Source organism: Cupressus sempervirens, chromosome 6 (genome assembly GCF_028749045.1).
Source record: "Cupressus sempervirens isolate cs-2001-9-10 chromosome 6, ASM2874904v1, whole genome shotgun sequence".
Lineage (NCBI taxonomy): Eukaryota > Viridiplantae > Streptophyta > Pinopsida > Cupressales > Cupressaceae > Cupressus > Cupressus sempervirens.
This window is the reverse complement of record NC_143123.1, coordinates 623,931,679-623,951,425: the sequence shown is the minus strand read 5'-3', so window position 1 is coordinate 623,951,425 and position 19,747 is coordinate 623,931,679. Positions and strand designations below refer to the sequence as shown.

Genomic DNA, 19,747 nt, shown 5'->3' with positions numbered 1-19,747 from the left:
TTGACACCCTTCATGCATAGACAAAAATGTCCATCACTTGTTCACTATAATAATGAAGATAACTATGGACCATTTCCCATGTGGATACCACCTTTTTCATTTGGCATGGTAAACAATGCATTTGCAATTATATGTGGTGATGTGTCATTACAATTACATGGCCAGAATATAAGCAAATCAAGATGAATATCTGACTTCCCTAATGAGGATTGGAGCAAGATTTTCCATTGAATGCATACATTCAATGACATTATCATTCAATAAATAACGAAATGGTTCTAGATCCAGACAATCCTACATACTAAAGGTATATGTAAAGTAAGTATATTTTTGTAAGTTCTTCCTTTACATAGATATGCAATATGTTATTAAATATAATGGTTATATTAAGTTTATAAAGAATGGTATTTAATATTTTGATAATATTAATATTGAAAATTTAAATTCATTCAATAATGATATTTGATATTTTATTAAATAAATAATGTTAATTGATTTGAAGTATATACATACATACATATATATATATATATATATATATATATATATATATATATATATATATATATATATATATATATATATATATATATATATATATATATATATTTATGTACACACACACACACACACATAAAATTCAATAATGATATTTGATATTTTATTAAATATATAATGTTAATTGACTTGAAGTGTGTGTGTGTGTGTGTGTATTCAATTAAATGAATAAGGAAGTCATGTGAAGGGCATTTTCTTTTGACTACATAAGATAAATTCTCTTTTGAGTAAAACTTCCAAGTATTGAATTTAACTTATCTTTTCTATTTCAATACATACTATAAGAACTATTTGATCTTTGCATTTGAGTATGCTCTTGCAGGAAGAGGGAGATTGAGATTCAGAGGGAGCCTGACATTATTAGAGGCAACTTTGATAAAGAGGGTGTAAATAGAGGATATGGTTCAGTCAACAGTCGGTGATCCTAGTAATATTGATTCAAAGGGAGTAGATCATGTTAAGAAGGATTCTCTAATGATCAATAAGTTGTAAATAGTTAAGAGGAATGAGATTTATGAATATTGTTCATAACTATATGGGTCTACCCACTGTGCACACCATGAGGAAGCGATAAATTCCAAAAGATTATCACTTGTATTTGTAGAAGTTATTGTAAGGTGACAATCTTACAATAACTTCATTCAAATATCAAACAAGTTGATATTCAAACTGAATTGACATTCAAATATCAAATGAGTTGATATTCAAGAAATTAGAAAATCAAATGAGTTGACTATCAAATGTCAAATGAGTTGGCATTCAATTAACTGGGAAGTCAAATGAGTTGACATTCTAGAAACATTTTTTTAACATTGAGGTAATATGTTATTCATAGTGTATGAAACTTGTTCACCCTCCCTAGCTAAGAGGGGGTGTTAATGTTTGGTAGCTTTAGTTGGATAAACTACAGTGAAAAAATATATATTATATATAAGTGTGAGATTATATATATATATATATATATATATATTTATTTATTTATTTATATATATATTAAATATATGAGATATTTTTTTATCATTATATTAATCAAATACTAATGAATAAACATGTCCAATGAAGGGACATGTATATCCATTCTTCATCCTATATTAGACAGATATCTGCCATTTGGAAAGCATATACTGAAAATGACAATGCAACTACATTTGTGCTAATCTCTAGGAAATTAATAGATCTCAATCACAATTTTGCCTTCAATAAATCAAGTCCTTAAGAACAAGTGATCAAGCATCTAAGGCATTGAAGACAAGTAATTTTTAGACCTATGCATTCATGATGACATCCATGATCATCCAATCCTAAAGTTAGATGCATAAATCAACATCAACATTTTTATAAACATTTTGACATTGGGAAGGTTTGTGAATGTATATACATTTCATTTTCAGATCTAGTCCCTACTAACTAACAACACAATTTCTGTTAAAGTTCAATTTATTTTAATTTCAAGGTTGATTCCAAAATTGGGGTTTGGCCTAAGAAAACCCTTTTCAACAAAATATTTCCTTCTTTTCTATGCGCATGAACAAGTAAAGGACACATGAAAATAACTACATAATGAGTAGGAGACCTACTATTTGTCAGTTTTTAGATCTAAAATTGTCAAGAGCAAACCAAGATGACTGCCCCATTCCTTAGAGAAAACCAACTTGGGCATTGCAGTCTCCTTGTTTTTTCTCGATGTTTGAATCACACGTCAATTAAAATTTGTACTTGCCAAATCTTCTGTAAAAATATGTCCACTAGTTTGTTGTCTTCTTGTACATGCTAGAATCTATTTTTCCCCTATTTGACCCTAATTCTAATATTCCTCTCTCGCACTTATAAGTGGAATCAATATTGATTCTCATGTATCTGTGGTTGATTCATCATGAATTCTCATCTAGTTGTGATATTAATTTTGAAATGTGTTAAACATGTAGGTGTTCGAGTGATATTTACTAAATATAGTAAGTTTTCTTCATTTAGGCTTCACAACTTAGTTGTTATATGCAACTTGAATTATTGTTTTGAAATATATTCTAAAAAATTTTGTAGCTGCAAAATTCTTGAGAATCAATACAAAAGATATTTTCCTATGGTTTTTCTTGGTCTAATTTTACCAAGTTTTTTCATGTAAATTTGAGTGTTATGTGTTTTTTTTCTTCTCTATCATATTTTGCACTTTTAATTTTTATAAAAAATAATTCCCACCAAATTAAATGAAGGACTTATAAATCCACTTTCTACTTCAACTCATCTTGATCTTGGTAGATAATTTTCTATTCCTAGTTTCTAGGAATGGATTAATGAATCCTATTTCTCCAACCTTATAGGAACAAGGAGAGGTTGGAGGATAAAGAGGTTTTTGATAGGTACATAAGTGTTTCCATGTTGGACGAAAAGTGGAGAATGAATGTGTGATATGAATTGTTATATTGTTTGAAAGATAATACATATTGAACCTCTATTTTTGGTGGATTTTCTATTCTACAATGGTTTCTTCATGTAATCTTGTATTACATGGAGCCTTTCATGTTGTTGATTTATGCCTATTTTCTACTATCTATTGTGATGATATCCTTTATTTTTATTGTTATAAGTTCATGTCACCTAATGGTATTAAGAAAACTATGTTGGTTGATATTTAGCATAAAAAAAGATGGACCGAATCATGATATTTACACATTGAGGCAACTCAATTTTTATATTTTCATATTATAGTAGTCCAATCCTTGTATCTCATCCATTGATTTCCTAACTTAGAAGAAATCTTCGATGTTATCTCATTGGATAGAGATTGCAAGTCTCCAATAATAAAAAATAAACTACTAATAATCACTTGGGAAATGGTTGCAATGCAATGACACAATAACTAGTTAGAATCTTAAGGTTTGATTGTGCTATTAATAAAGATTATAAATTTGAACCAATAGACTTAGGAGTGACTTCTTGCATCAACATACCCATATGCATACACTCTTATCTACTTCCTCCATCCATTTATTACCAATAGTGTATGCTCTCATACTATTTCTTATAGTATTTACTCTTCACCATTCATGTGAAAATGTATTATATTCCTTAACAACTTCCCCCTATTTCCTTGTGATGGATTGACCCATTCCATGGACTGTTGTGAATAAGCACTTTCCTAATGAAAGTATAACTTTGTGTAAATGAAATCTCTACATTGGTAGATGTAAAATGCAACTAATAAAAATGGGCATTTTAGGTCATCAATTGAAGTTTGTGTTAAAACATTGTATAGTCTAAAAATATTGTGCACTTGAATTTTTATGCCCCCTTTCTCTACTTTTCATGTTTGATAGGCAATATAAGCAACTTACATTATCTTTATTTTGATTACAAATTAGAAGCTACTTTTGCATATCTTTTTAATATTTTGAAGGTTTTGATGGATGTATACACCTAAGGGAATATAGAAATAATTAATTTTACAACATCCGTTAATGACTATTTGAATATTTACATGGATTACTAAAATGAAAACACATTTTACATTTACATGTGCATCAAAAGGGGGGTCAAATGTTAAGGTAAAATTTGCATAGCTATGCCACTTGTCATTTATTTTATGTCCACCTTGGTGGAATGTCTATAATTTTTTTGTTTAACATATTGTCAAGTGGCTTACTCTTGTTCTTGGTTTGACTCATGGCCTAAAATCTGTCCACCTATACTTACAAGTATTTTATAACTACCCACATAAATTTATCATTTATTCATCATTAATATAGCCTCATTCGCACTTACTTTCATCTATTCTCTTTTTACCTTCAAATTGCCATTTTAGTCCTATGGTTGACTTTAGAGTGGCACAAGGTTGATCTCATCCATTCTCATAATGCATTTGAGTGGAGCTAAAGCTTAAAGTATTCAATTTAAATTCAAGATTTCCATGCCTTCCTAATAGTTACTATGGATCTACTTGGTACATTTTTGTGCAATATAATGTTGTCATTATATTATAAGACATTTAACATGCAACTATTTTTAAATGATTACAAGAAAAAAATTTGTTAGAGCACATTTTTCTTTCTAAACAGACATAAAAAATTCAGGGCATTTACATATAGACCAATTATATGTTGGTGAATGTTGTCTTTACTATTTTTCATGGCTAATAATTGTATTTATTTGGTAGGTTGACTTAGAAGAACTCATTCACCTATCAAGTTGGCAATCTTCCTAAAAATGCCCCTACATACCACTTTAACACATTTAATCACTGGGAAAGCAAAGGTGAGTATGTTTATTAAAGTCCATTTTATATGTTCATTTAACACGACATACTTCAATACTATAGTGTTGAATCAAGTTTACATTAATGAAGAGCAAGTACTTGGAATTATGTAACACTAACAAATTCTAATACACTCATTAGATTAAGGACAAATTTTTAGGTCTATAAAAAAGGACACTATTTTTTAGAAAACATGAAATAAATTTAACTTAGGGTAAATATTTATATATGCTTGATCTTACAATTAAATACCTTAACCCTCACTATAATTCTGAAATATCAGAATGTAAGTGTCAAACTAAAACATTTTAATTCTCTCTACCATTTGTTTCCTTGTAAACATTTATCTAACAAACCTATATAGGGTTAAACAACTCTCTAAACTAATTGTGTGCTTGCTGTAATATTTCTATCAGGGTTCAATTGTGTAGTTTTTGAGTCATGCTCATTGACCCATGTTTCATGAGTAAGAGGTGATATTGCTATTATGATTTAACTATATAGTTTTTGAGTCAAACTCATTAACCAATGTTTCATGAGTAAGGGTTCACAAGAACCCATCTTTCATGAGAATAAGGGCAACATTTACCACTCATTGCATCTAGGAGATGCTCATTGAGGTGAAGCACTAAGACTTCCCTGGAGGTCACCCATCTCACTACTACTCCAACTCAAGTATGCTTAATTATAAAGTTTTGTCCAAGGTTAAGCCACTTTGCTTGCAATGCCATTTGTAAAACCTTCAACAAGTATTTTCCTTATGAGTCATTCATTATGAAGCCCCTTAAGCTCATCAATGGATAAGAAGGAGATATTTTCCCTAGCAAGTCAAATTGTGATATTGCTAAGTAGGAGATATTTTCCACAATAAGTCAAATTATGATATTGCTACCAGGATTCAACTATGTAATTCTTGAGTCAAACTCATTGACCCATATTTCATGAGTAGTGGTTCACACAAGCCCATCTCTCATGAGAATGAATGGAACACTTAGCACTCATTGGATCTAGGTCATGCTCACATATGTGAAGCACCAAGACTTCTTGAGAGGTCACCCATCCCAGTACTACTCCAACTTGAACACACTTAACTATAGAGTTTCCTTCATGATTAAACCCACTCTGCTTGCAAGACCATTTGCAAAACCTTCATCGAGTGTTGTTCTTTATGAACCTTTCATTAGAAAACCCCTTAAGCTCATCAAGTAATAAGTAGGAGATGTTTTCCACAACAAGTCAAATTATGATATTTCTATCAGGATTCAATTGTATATTTCTTGAGTTAAACTCATTGACCCGTGTTTCACGAGTAGTGGTTCACATGAATCCATCTATCATGAGAATGAATGAAACACTTAACACTCATTGGATCTAGGTGATGTTCACAGATGTGAAACACTGAGACTTCCCAAGAGGTCACCCACCAACTCGAGTACACTTAACTATGAAGTTTCATCCATAGTTAAACCCACTCTACTTGCGATCCCATTTGCAAAATCTTCACCAAGTGTTGTGCCTTATGAACCATCCATTAGAACACCCTTAAGGTCATCAATTGATAAGTAGGGTATATTTTCCACAACAAGTTAGATTATGATATTTCTATCAAGATTCAACTATGTAGTTCTTGAGTCAAACTCATTGACCCATATTTCATGAGTAGTGGTTCACACGAAGCCATCTCTCATGAGAATGAATATAACACTTAACACTCATTGGATCTAGGTGATGCCCACAGAGGTGAAGCACCAAGACTTCTTGGGAGGTCACCCATCCCAATACTACTCTAGCTCAAGCACGCTTAACTACAAAGTTTCCTCTATGGTTAAACCCACTTTGCTTGCAACCCCATTTGTAAAACCTTCACCAAGTGTTGTGCCTTATAAACTATTCGTTGGCAAGCCCCTTAAGTTCATCAATTGATAAGTTGGAGATATTTTTCACAAGTCAAATTATGACATTGCTATCATATTTTAGCTGTGTAGTCTTGAAGTCAAACTCATTGACCATGTTTCATGAGTAGTGGTTCACATGAACCCATCTCTCATGAGAATGAATGACATACATAATACTCATCGAATTTAGGTGATGCTCATAGAGGTGACTCAAGACTCCCTAGGAGGTCACCCATCCTAGTACCACTCCAGCTTGAGCACACTTAACCATGAAGTTTCCCTCATAGTTAAATCCACTTTGCTTGCAACCATAATCTGTGTAGTTTTTGAATCAAACTCATTAACCCATGTTTCATGAGTAGTTCATAAGAACTCATCTCTTATAAGAATGAAAATAATATCTAACACTCATTATATCTAAGTGATATTCACAAAAATAAAGTCACAAAATGAAACCACCATCTAGCCACCATCTAACTAATGGTAAAGAATTTGACTTCCCAAAAGATCGCCCCTCCTTTACCTTTATTATTTGGGTGAAAAAATATAATGATCGTTGATGGAATTGGAAGGTTACCAAAGGCAATCATTTTCTCCTTTAGCAAAGTGGCGGGGTCATAATGAACTTTGCTCCACACAGGCGAGGCGTTGTTGGAATTCAAAACGAGAGACCGCCTCAATTATTCTAATTTCTCAACCATCCCCACGCCATCATTTCAACAGCTCACAGAGCAAACATTCACTGGAATAAAAGAAACAGAAACCATAGAAATGGGCGGGGCATGTTTCACTCTAAATATTATTCAGTATGTTGCCCAGCTTCGAACTCGAGACCTTCCAAGGTCTGCTTTCAGCACAAAAATCCCTCCTCAAATCCACCCACAATGCAAAGAAAATTGGCCATTCAATTCATAAATGCGGGCACAATTTACAGTTGATGAAGCAGAGAATAGAAGCCCTCGAATCGGTGGTGGCTCCTTTGCTTTCCCTTTCCAAAGAATCTCAGAATCTGATCGAGTGCATTAAGAATGCGGTTGCATCTGCCTTGGAAGTTTTGGGGGCCATGATGTCGATCAGGGGTTTGAGAAACACTCTAGTGGGAGACGATCCTGTAGCCAGCGTGGAGAATTATCTGGTTAGTGCGCTTAAGCTTGAAGGTTACTTGAATTTTCTTGCAGAGAATCTACCCCTCGCGTTGAGCCTGCTACAAGAGGCCGTTCGGATCTCCAGCTCCAGTCCTCTTGTAAGATTAATTAAAATGGGTTTCTTTGAAATTGAGTCGTACAGTCTTTAGGGTTGGGGTTAATTAAATCTTTAAGATTATACTTGTCCGGATATTGATGCATATTTCTGAAATCTAATTTTGGCGAATGCCATTATTTTAAAAGGCCATTCTAAAGTTCGTGAATCTCTGTGTATGCCATGTTCAAACTAATGATGATGATGAGTGGTTTTCTGTCGCTCATTCCTCTGTTTCCTGACCCGGGTTGAGTGCTTAAAGGTTGCATATCCGAAGAAATTTGGTGGATGTTTGATAGGATAAGAACAGGGATTTTGACAGGATGTAGGTTGAGGAACTTCCTGACCATTGGCGTCCTTTACACTAAAATGATTTATAGGTCCTATCAAATTGTATAGACAAATTGGACCATTAACATTCGTTATACTAAATTGACTTGTAGGCCCTATCAAATTTTATAGACAAATTAGTACGACTAGTTTTGTCGTTCAAGCCATTGCTAGTGTTGTTCAGGTATATCGATGTGAATAGACACATTTATTTGAATCTAGCTTTGTCAATTTAAGCCATTCTTGGTATTGCCCTTGTTTTTGCAAGCTTTCTCTATCTGCTTGACCTTGACTTCAGAAGTGGTTGATATGCGTATCTATCATTTAGAGGATTTAGTCCACTGGTAAGCTAAGTTGAGGGTTTGCAACTTCATTGTAAAATCTAGCTTTGCACCTTAAGTATATGCACTTGTCTAAATTGGCAATATGAGACTTATTTTTTATATGCTGTGTGCAAATGATTAATAGTTTGAAGCATTGGACTGTATATTTTCCTTGATGATGGGTACAGTTATGCGGCCTGAAATGTTGGAACTTAAAATAGTGTGCAGTTGATCACAGAGGATCATTGACATTTAAGTCACTGTGAACAAAACACTTTGAAGTATAATGGTTGATTTGTTTGATTTTTGTGTTGCCCAGGCTATACTATGATTTTATGTCATAATGACAATTTTCGATGCGAGTATTGCTCTTTCATTTCTTTTTTCTTTTCTTTTTCTTTTTCATTTGAGTGTGGTCGACTCATTTAAAGACCTTCACGCTAAATTGTTCATCGGAGGCCTGAAAATGTATTTACTTGTTTAGACGAGTCTTTTTGTGCGCATGTCTTGAAAAAAGAAATCTCCAAGCTTTCCTTGACCACCCTGATTTTGGATTTCTTGAGCTAGATTTTGACTAGAACGATGTTTTCACCAGGTTGAAAAATAAATATATGATGCTGGTATGAGCTTTGCCATAAGTTTTGAATTCTCTGATCTCTCCTTGTTTGTTTATAATTGTACATGGCACATGGCTGCAATTATTTTTAACTATACATGTCTATGTACTAGGTTGACAAGTATACAATGGAGAGACTGAACAATTGCATTGAAGCTTTACGGAGGAATTCAAAGGACGGAGGTCATGATGGTGACAGCGGAGGGCTGCTGGATATTGCAGCACAGAAGCTGGAATCTTCATTCAATCGGGTTCTAACAGACTCCACTATAAGTTACAGAAAGAGTCCGGAACCCCAAACAACAGAAGGAGAATTCAATTTCGATGTCTTTATGAATGGAAACTTGAAAACTGCTAGGGAGATTGCACAGTTCCTGAATAGAAATGGCAGAGCTCAGCAATGCTTAAAAATGTACTGGGCTGTGAGGGTTAGAGTAGTGAAGGATGGTTTCCAAAACATGAGACCCTACTACTTAAGCTACGATTCTGAAAATCTCAAAGGTCTGAAATGGGCTGATTTAGAAGGGCACTTTTCAGATTGGTTGAGGTTATTGGATATGGATCTCAAGGATCTTTTGTGGCCTGAAAGGCAGCTGTGCTCTCATATATTTGAGGGCTTTGATGAGAAGGCATTGGCAGATTGTTTCGGCAAATTGGCCTCGGTTGGGGGGATTGATGAACTTATTCAGTTTGGGGAGGCCATTGTTGGGAGCCAGAGAGAACCGCAAATGGTCTTCAAACTTTTGGACAGTTTTGAAAGGCTAGAGAATTTGAAGGGAGATATAGAGAAAGTGTTTGGAGGCAATGAATGCATGGAAACAAGGCTTCGTTTCAGAGAGCTTCAGAAGCAGTTGGCCCACAGTTGTTGCCAGGTGCTTTTGGGGTTTACAAAGAAGGTGGAGGAGGATTCAGGTTTCCCCGCAGATGGTGATCTACTTAAGATCACTAGATATGTTGTCAATTACCTCAAGTTTTTGGTGGGCGAGTACCGTCTTGTGATGGTAAGGGTTTTGGAAATGGAAGGAATGGAAAACCCTGAATTGAAGCTTTCTGCGATGGTAGAAGATGTATTTAGTGCTTTGGAAAGGAGCTTGGAAGGGAGATCAAAAGGTTATGCTGAGCCGGCACTTGCCCATCTATTTTTGATGAACAATTACTGGTACATTTTCAAGAGGGTTAGGGATAGTGAGCTTGCATTTTTGGGAGAGGCATGGCTGAAGGAGAGGAAACGATGGGTTAATCAACAGCTTTTGGGTTATGAGAAACATGAATGGGGAGGTGTTCTTGTGCATATGAACAGGGAAGGATTAGCTGCATCTAGTGGCAGCAGAGGAGCAACCAAGGAGCTTTTTAAGCAAAGGCTCAGTGCATTCAACTCAGCACTTGATCAAATTCGTGAAACACATCGACATTGGGTTATATCTGATGATGATCTTAGAGAGGGAACTCTTGTTAAAATTACACAAGTAATTGTTCCTGCTTATAGAAACTTCACTGAAACGTATGGCCATTTATTGGATAACAATGCCAATAGAAATAGGTACCTGAGATATACCCCAGAGGAACTTGAAGACTTGCTGGCTAATATATTCGATGAAAAATCCCACGATATGCCAATTGAAATCGAGATTAGCAACAATAATAAAACTTGATATGATAAATGGGTTGTTTTGTTTCTTACCAGCTACTGTTGATTTACATAAAAAGAGCAGCATACTGCCATTCCTTTCTTGCGCATGGGTACATAACTTGTCATAGACGGGTAAAGATTATAGCACTAAAGGAAAGTGTTCCAAATTCTCCAATCTAAAGCAGATAGCTGGACAATCTGGGAATTTTGAATTTATTTTCTTTACAGTTCAGAAGCTTTGGATACCCATTTGAGAAGGCGTCCTTTGTTTTCCAGTGAAGTCTTGGCGGTAGAGAAATTGCGTGCAACACCTGATTTGTGGTAACAGCTAAGCGGGTCATCATTTCGTGTTGGGTAGATGATGTGATTGTCCACATAAAAATTGTGTTTTTAAATTCATATCATTTTTTTTTCAATTAAGAACATCAGTTTGCAACAATTCATTTCAACAATTCATAATAGTTCATAATAGTTGTGAGTAAATTTTCTGGTAATTTTTCACATTCTGTAATCTATCATTAGGATAAATAAATTCTTTATTCTAATGATGGATCCAAAAAATGTTAGAGAGTTGTTACCAGAAAGTTTCTGACATCATTTTTTTCATTAATCAGATAGATCCATTATCATAATATTCTTCTTATTATTCATTATATTATCTTTATGATAGAATGCACCAAAAAATTAAAATATTGAATTTTCTTATTTTTTCTCAGATTTACGAAAACATAACAATTTTGGCAGATTTCTTGTTGTTTCTACCAGAAACCATTAAATCATTAAAAACTATAAAATTGATAAAAATTTGTTGTAGTTTCCTAAATTTTTTAAAAAATCAATAATACATTCTAGCCATAGCCTATTATAATATTCATATTCATATTATTGTTCTATTTCTTCATTATTTTTTTGATGAATAGACTTTTTCCATTAAATTAAAACTTTAAAGATACATATTCACAAAAAAGGGGCTAGGGGATACAGGATCACCTTGCGAGTTCATACGGTCCAAGGCTGGAGATCAACTATTTGTTAAAAAACATATATAAACAAAAATATAAAACTTCAGGCTGCAAGAGTAGTGCTAGCCAAAGCAGAGTCTTTGTCATCAAAACCCCAAAAATCCTTGGGGTTATTGGTTGGCTTAGGGAGAGCCCAACCGTTAGCAATAACAACACCTTTATCTTTGCTTTTGTCTTCCTTGGCCTTGGGAGGAGAAATGACTAAATCTAGCCGGGGGAACGCCCATTTGGGGTCATGGTGAGCAGACGGCCAACTCGCATCAGCCATAACAGGGGGAGCCACTAGGGACCAACTTGAGCCTAACCTTCAAGGAGGTGAGGCCGAGCGACAACGGCCACGAAAGCCACCAATGGGAGAGCGGCAATGAAGCTGCGACCTAGGGGTTTGCAAGCGGTGAGCAGAACTGCTCTGGCCTCTCTGGGGACCGCAAGGAGTACGGTCACCGGATAAATAATTCGGAGGCACTCGGGCAATTGTACAAGGAGCATTTCACTAGTGAGCAAGTAGCTCTTGTAGATGAGCCACTTCTAGTACAACTTTGTCAGTTTGTACTTGAATTTGCATCATGACATTATTACATATACGTGCTTTAGAGTACATTGCAACTTAAATATCAAGAAAGCTGTGAGAGAATAAAACAACATTGCGATCTTTCTAGATTGTGAACAATATCTCCATTCTGAAAGCATGTCAAATTTGGGCATCTCTAAAAGGGAGTTTGGGAGCATCACCTAGAACCACCATATGCCATGTGAAGGTTTCAAGATGAAAAGGCCAAAAAGAAATAAAAAATCCAGAGCCAATAATTCTGAGCTCTTTTGCAAAATAAAAAAATATGCAGAAAGCTTTCAGTTTGGCCACAAAAAGGGCATCTAAGATCAGGGACTCCCAGATGTCAGAGTCGAGGACCCAAAGGCAAGCTCTGGAAGAGGAGACACTAGGCGAAGTGAGCAATCTTTGGCTCAGTGATAGCATGCTAGATAGTGGCAAAATTAAGACTCCAAGTCTTATGTGAGGAATGCAAATGACAATGCTGATTGAGGGTATCAGCCATCGGAAGATGGGGCACCAACCATCGATACCCCAACTTGGGCTTATAATAGGTCATTGGAGTGGTAGGGTACCAGTTCCAATCTTTTCACTAAGGGTGGGATGAGTGAATTCCAAGTTTGTGTAACAAATTGGGAGGAACCACAGAAACAAGAAGATCAATTGTTTGTCAATTTGGACGGATAAGCTTAAACTGTACTTGCAAATCCTCTCATGAGCGAAGGCTCATTGTAACCCTGGAGAATAAATCTTTAGGTGTCTTGATACCTCTACAAAATAAATGCAAAGCATTGGCTCCTTGAATCTTGGCTAAAGGCACCCCTTGAGTGGCAAACAAGGGCGACCACCAATGAAGCCAAGGTTTAATGGCTTCCCACGATTTCCAAATGCTCTTAGCAACAAAAGTGCCCTAAATTTGAACAGGTTTAGAAGTCACAAGAAGGGTTTGAAAACCAATCCCCTTCTAGGCTAGACGGTTAATTGGAAAGCTTGAAGAAATGCAGTGACGTAACAAAATTTTTCAGGTCTCATCTCCAGTGAGAGCCTGTATGACCCATTTGGCATAGAGGGCTATCCCCTGCTTGTGGGTGGAAAGCAAGCCAAGACCACCAGAATCCTTGGGTAAACAACATAAGTCCCAAGCCACTCTGTGAAAGCCATGATACACAACATCAGAGGCCCAAAGAAAGTCCCTGAGAAGATGTTCAAGCTTAAGGTACAAGGCTTTGGAGGGAGCCCAACAAGAAGAATAGTAGACATGAGTAACAACAAGCACTTGGATAATATTTGAAACTTTCCCCCAAGTGAAAGGGGCTTAGTGATCCAATATTCTAGCTTATTCTCAATTTGAGCAAGTACAACATTTCACAACTCTATGGGAGATGCTTGAAAATCAAAGGGAATGCCCAAAAATTAAAAAATTTCTCCATGTTGGACCCATTTCCATTCATAATGTTGTAACCAGTGAGGGCTTGATAGAAAAGATTGTTGGTAGTAAAGGGTTTTGTGCCATTGAATAGTTGACCTTGAAGCAAGACAAAAAGTATCTAGACACTGCAAGGCATTGGCAATTATTCTCCTCATCCTCAATCAATTTGAGGAAAGAATCATCTGCAAAATGGCCATTAACTAGCTGAGTGGTTGACTCTGGTAAAGAAATATGATGCACCATAACTTGAGAGATGGCATTGGCCAACAGATAACCAAAGCCCTCGACTACCAAAACATAGAGAGAAAGTGCAAGAGGACAACCTTGGCGAATATATCAGAAGAGCCCAAAAGCTTCAGATTGACAACCATTAATGGTGATGCAAGCAAAGGCATCCCCAAATAGCATCTGCACTAATTGACAAAATACTGGGCCAAAACTTAGGGCTTGAAGCATAGCAAGAATAAAGGGCCATTCAATACGTTCATATGCTTTGGCGAAGTCAATCTTCAGGAAAAGGGCTTGCTGTTTGGATTGCATGGCCCACTCCATTCCTTCTTAGACAACAATGATGTTGTCCAAGATATAGCGGGCAAATGATTCACCAATCAACGCCATAGGTGTGAACGTTCAACAACATCATTGGGAGCATAAATGTTAACAATACCAAAAGAATCGTTCTGAAAAGACAACAAAATCCAAACCACCCTATGCAGAGGGTCAGAACCATGTGAAACAACAGAGGAAATTAAACGAGGGGAGAGAAGAGTAACAACACCACCTTGACCAGCCTCATGCTATGAAGCAAAAATGATACTATCCGGCCAAATAACACGACAGGTTGAGGTAAGAAGAAACCTAACAACTTTAACTTCCTAGAGGCAAAGCACATCAAGATCAAACTGACGTTTGGTATCACACACATAATATTTTCTACGGAGGTCTGTCAGCCCTCACACATTCCATGACATGCAATTCATGGTAACCCAAGTTGCATGTCATCCTTGTCCCCAAGAGAGGAGAAATTGTTGTGCAAAAAAGAGGGATGCTCAAAAGGGGGGACATCCATAGCAATGACCTTTCGAAGCTTCTCCCCATTATCAAAAAACTCATTGCGGCCATCTGGGTTGCGAGATTGGTGTAGCTTTTGTTGGGCAATTATCGACACCTCTTGCAGTGCTCAAGTCCAAAGAGGACGCGGATCCGGGGCATGAACACCCACTGTCCCCTGGCCTCCAGGGTTTGATACAAAAGGTAGAGGGAGCAATGGAATTGGGGATTCAATGGGTATCTAGCTTGAACTAGATTTACCATGATTCAGAAACACAGAGTTCGCCTTAGCTGCAACCAAACCTTTCCCTTTTTTCACCATTGTAGTCCATTCATCTTTCTTGGCGGCCAGAGCGGGCTTGGTTTTCAAAGTAGAGGGATAGTTACGGTCCAACAAGGGACAATCCCTAATCTTATGCTCAATTGACTAACACTAGTAGGAGGTATTTAGAAGGTTATGGTAAAGCACCTTCTGAGTAAAGGTGGTACCACCTATATGTATATCCATTGTATCTTTGAGGTCCCTAGATAGGTTGACCTCAACACAAACCCTACGTTGGGGATGAGCGTTGAAAGACTTGTCTGGTTCAAGGCAAACAACCTTGCCAACGGTTTGTGCAATAGCAGGTAAAAAAGACTAGCAAGGAATTGGAAGCCCAGGAACTCCACCCAAATAGGTACCTTAAGTTTTCGATCATCGAAAACAACAAAATATTGTGATCAACACTGAAAAACTAGGAGGAGGGACCTTATAGTCCATGGGCTTCGCACAAAAACATGTTCAGCTTGGCCTGCATTGCCAAAGCGAAAAAGAAAAAAAGCCTTTGGTAAGGCTTTGAATGCCTTCAAGGCGAACACCCTAAGGTGTCCAAACCTTGGAAACCCATTCTTGCAGCATGCTTTCAGAAGGAGTATGACCCACAAAATACCTAATAAGGGTTTTTTTTTCTAACTAGGTGCATGCACTATCAAACTCCTTGGCATTCAAAATAATATCAGGACAGGAATTACCTCGTGGAACACTTTGGAAAAAAACTTGTGTGAGCATTTGGTCAACGGAGCCATTATCTCTAGTAGCAGCAAAAACTCTAGCACTAGCATCAACTGCTAGGTCGGAGAAGGCCAAACTCATTATAAATGAAAATATTCCCGCAATAAATGTGGTATGAAAAACAATGGAAACCAACAAGGATTCAGATGAAGGCTGTACAAACCCTAACATAGCTCATTTCAGAATCAATTAAAATTTTAGCTTCGAGAACCATATTTTGATATGAATATTTCTTCATTATTGTATTAAACACACAAATGTATAATTTATTGAATAATATATATTCTATTATTATTTCATCCATTTTCTTAAATTCCTTTCACATCTCTACAATACATCCACCTGCTACATGTAGAATTAACACTTACAATTTCATACACCAATCTTTATCCCACATTCATTCCATAACATAACATAAATTCTCCTTAAGACATCTATGTAAACCTTGACTCGCATTCAATTTTGGCATCTAATACTAATAGTGAAATAATGATCTTTGCTTTTAAAGTTTTCTTTATAGTCTAAGCTTGCATTTTGCTCCATTTCTGCATTTATTTATAATATAAATATAAATAAATTATTTAACAATAGTTTTGAGTTTGATTCCAAACTCTCTACTCACACCTAGAGGATGAGTCTTGTTCCATGTTGCCCTTTCTTGACTCCCAACTTGTCCATACGTTGGATAACAATATAAAAAAATGAACAATTTTTTTGATGAATATTGTCCTTTCTATTAATTTATAATATAAGTACAAATTCACAAAAAAATATTTGGGGGTACAAACGACGAAGCCAACAATAGTTGTAACTATCAATTATTCATAATAAAAAAAGATCAAAGCCTAGGAAAAAAAAAGCATCCTTAGGGAGCCAAGGTAATGCCAACATCTTGATCTTCCTTTTTGCCCCAAGTGTTAGGGCTAGGGTGTGGGTTTGAGATAGACCACCCATCTTCATCTTTTTCTTCTCTTCTTTCTTCTTCTACCTCCCTCCTTAAGGGTGAGATAGTAAGGGCTAGGCAAGAAAACCACTTAGAAAAAGTGGGCCATGAGGTATCACCATTGACATCTGGCTAATTAGATCCACCGAGTGTCAATGGAGCAAGATAAGTCATGAGCTAGTTAGAAGCAAAGCCATAGTGTGGAGAAGTCGAGCAATACCTCCACGCATCACCTCCCTCATGAGAGGAGCAATGAGGGGTTTGGGATTGTAGGGTCTAAGAGCAATGGGAGGAAGAACTGTGATGAAGTCTATAGGGTGGGGTCTAGTCCTTTAAAGGGGAATCTAAAAGACACTCTAGCAATTGCACATGAGTGTTCCCAATGTTGAAGCAACTCTTGAATGTGGGCCACCTCAAGAACAACTTCATTATCTTGTACCTAGATCTGCATGATCACAATATTACATGTACATTCTTTAATATACACAGAGGCATTGATATCTAGAAAGTTGTGTGAATAAATTTTTTTTTTCTATCCCTTTGTGAATAAGATTTCCAACTTGAAAGTATGCCATATCGATGGGAACTTGAAGAGAAGTTAGGGGGAGTCACCTAGCAAAACCATATGCTAAGAAAAAGGCTCTGCCCTAAATGACCGAAAAAAGCATGAATCCTACTCCAATACTATTGAGCTCTTCTACAAAACAAGAAGATCCGGAGAAAAGAATTAGGTTACCCACAAAAAGGGCACTTAGGGTTAGGCACTCTAGATGCTTGAATCTCTAGAACCTACAAGAAAACCTTGGAAAAAGAATACACCATGCAAAATATGTAATTTTGGGTTCTATAGTAGCAAACCAAATGATGTAGGAGCATCTTGGGTTTCCTTGTAATCCTGTACTTTTTTTCATTTTGCTAGTTGTTGTCGAGTCCCAGTTGTTATCGAGTGCCAATTTTCAGTTGCTATCGAGTGCCAAGTTCCAGTTACTACCGAGCTCCAATTATTGCCAAATGCTAATTTCCAGTTATTATCAAGTACCAATTTCTAGTTGCTGCTGAGTTCTAGTGTGTGCTGAGTGAGTCTATTATTTGTTGATGCTCGGTTCCTTCTTTAGCTAAGTTGTCTATCTTTTGGTTTTTAGTGGGAGCCGACTTGCGTATTTAATTTTGATCGTGAATTTAATGATAGGATCTTGTTTAGGGATGAGTGTTGACCATTTTTAGGTTGGCCTTTCTATTATGTAATGTTCTAGAAACTTCTCTAAGTTGTTTTAGAAAGTATAAATAGAGTGCTTAGGCTCAGGTTAAAAGGAGAAGGGAGAAGGTTTTGAAGGGGGAAGGCATATGTGTGTGGAAATGTAAATTTGAAGCTGGATCATGGATCTAGAAGTTGTATTTTGTATCTGGCCATAACCGAGAAGGTCTTACAGTTGGGAATGTATATTGATTACTTGATAAATCAATAAAATATTTTGTTCTCTCTCTCTGGTTGTTGTTCTCTGTTGTTTGCTTCTATTGTGTTTACTCTGCAAGGTGGTTGGGATAGTTGGGTATGCCTTTGGCCCTAGTTATTTCTTTTCCTCCTTGCATCAAGTGGTATCAAAGCTTGAAGTTCATCCTTATGAGATTGGATTGTGTAGAACCCTAAGTGAATTTGGTTTTGGGGTAGTAGATCTGAGGATTTGACCTACAACTTGTAGAGGGTTACAATCTTGCAGGAACCTAATTTTTAAAGATAGTTCGAGGTAGAGGAAACATTGATAATGCAATATTAGATACATTGAGATAAATTGCAGCCATATTAGATGCTATAGAGACAGCCCAAAGGAGTGGAACACATCTTGATAATGTAAGTGATGATGAGACAATAACACCAAACCCTAATCCAAAACCTGAAGAAAACCAAGATGAACCAAGTTTTTTGAGAGTGTTGTCTTGGGCAAATTCAAGGCCTGTTGTAGAAGTTGTTCCTTATGATGGAAAATTGCACACCAATGCTGTGTTGGATTGGATCTTTGATATGGAGAAGTTCTTTGAGTATGGAAATACTCTTGATAATAGGAAGATGAAGATTGCAGTTACTAGGTTGAAAGGACATGCCTCATTGTGGTGGGAACATTTGCAAGCTGGTAGACAAAGGCAAGGAAAGGAAAGGAAAATATTAGAATTTGGGTGAAGATGGCAAACAAAGTGAAGAAAAAATTCCTTCTTGTTGATTACCATGTTATCTTGTTGAGAAAGATGCAAAATCTGAGGCAAATAGACATGAGTGTGAAGGAGTATACTGAGGAATTCTATAGATTGGACACTAGACCTGGACATGTGGATGATGATGTTGAGAAAATTGCAAGGTACATAAATGGATTGACATATGGATTCAAGATGAAATAAGTTTTGTGAAATTGGACAGTATGGAAGAAGCATACCAATATGTTTTGAAAGATGAGGAGATCTTGACAAAGAAGCATGAACAAAGACAAAGAGGAAGAGGTGGTACATTCCAGAGAGGTAGAGGTAGATCTTATGGTGAAGGTGGTAGATTTGATAATTCTATACAAGATAAGGGAAAATTTGAATGGAATAATGATGAAAAAGGAAAGGCTGAATGGAAAGGTGGCAATTCTTATCGAGGAGGTACTAATTCTTATCGAGGAAGAGGTAATTCTTATTCTAGAGGTGGTTTTCATGATAATTATTTCAGATGTGGTAAAGAGGGACATAGATCTTTTGAATGTAGATTCTCTAAAAGTGGCAAGGTAACAAAAATGTTGTGATGCAAGGAGATGATGAGGGTTCACCAAGTGGACCTGAGGCTGGAGAAAATATGATGGTGAGAAGTACCTTATGTAATAAGGGAATTGA

At 36.2% G+C, this 19,747-nt stretch overlaps 1 protein-coding gene across 2 annotated transcripts; it reads left to right on the top strand.

Moving 5' to 3' along the window:
- Positions 1-7,262: 7,262 nt before the first annotated feature.
- LOC149553774 (exocyst complex component EXO70A1-like) lies at positions 7,263-11,279 on the top strand. 2 transcript variants are annotated; one of them, XM_089789131.1, is made up of 2 exons: positions 7,263-7,945; positions 9,324-11,279. In XM_089789131.1, exons 1-2 carry the CDS (start codon positions 7,511-7,513, stop codon positions 10,860-10,862), a joined length of 1,974 nt encoding a protein of 657 aa, XP_089645257.1. In that variant the 5' UTR covers positions 7,263-7,510; the 3' UTR covers positions 10,863-11,279. The 2 variants fall into 2 exon arrangements, with proteins under 2 accessions (XP_089645257.1, XP_089645258.1); XM_089789132.1 differs by having other exon boundaries at positions 7,378-7,837.
- Positions 11,280-19,747: the final 8,468 nt, after the last annotated feature.

Excerpts from the sequence above, each read along its gene's own strand:
- LOC149553774 (XM_089789131.1), top strand. The coding sequence starts at position 7,511 with ATGTTGCCCAGCTTCGAACTCGAGACCTTCCAAGGTCTGCTTTCAGCA. Across the intron at positions 7,946-9,323 it reads TCTCCAGCTCCAGTCCTCTT|GTTGACAAGTATACAATGGA; the intron begins GTAAGATTAATT and ends TCTATGTACTAG.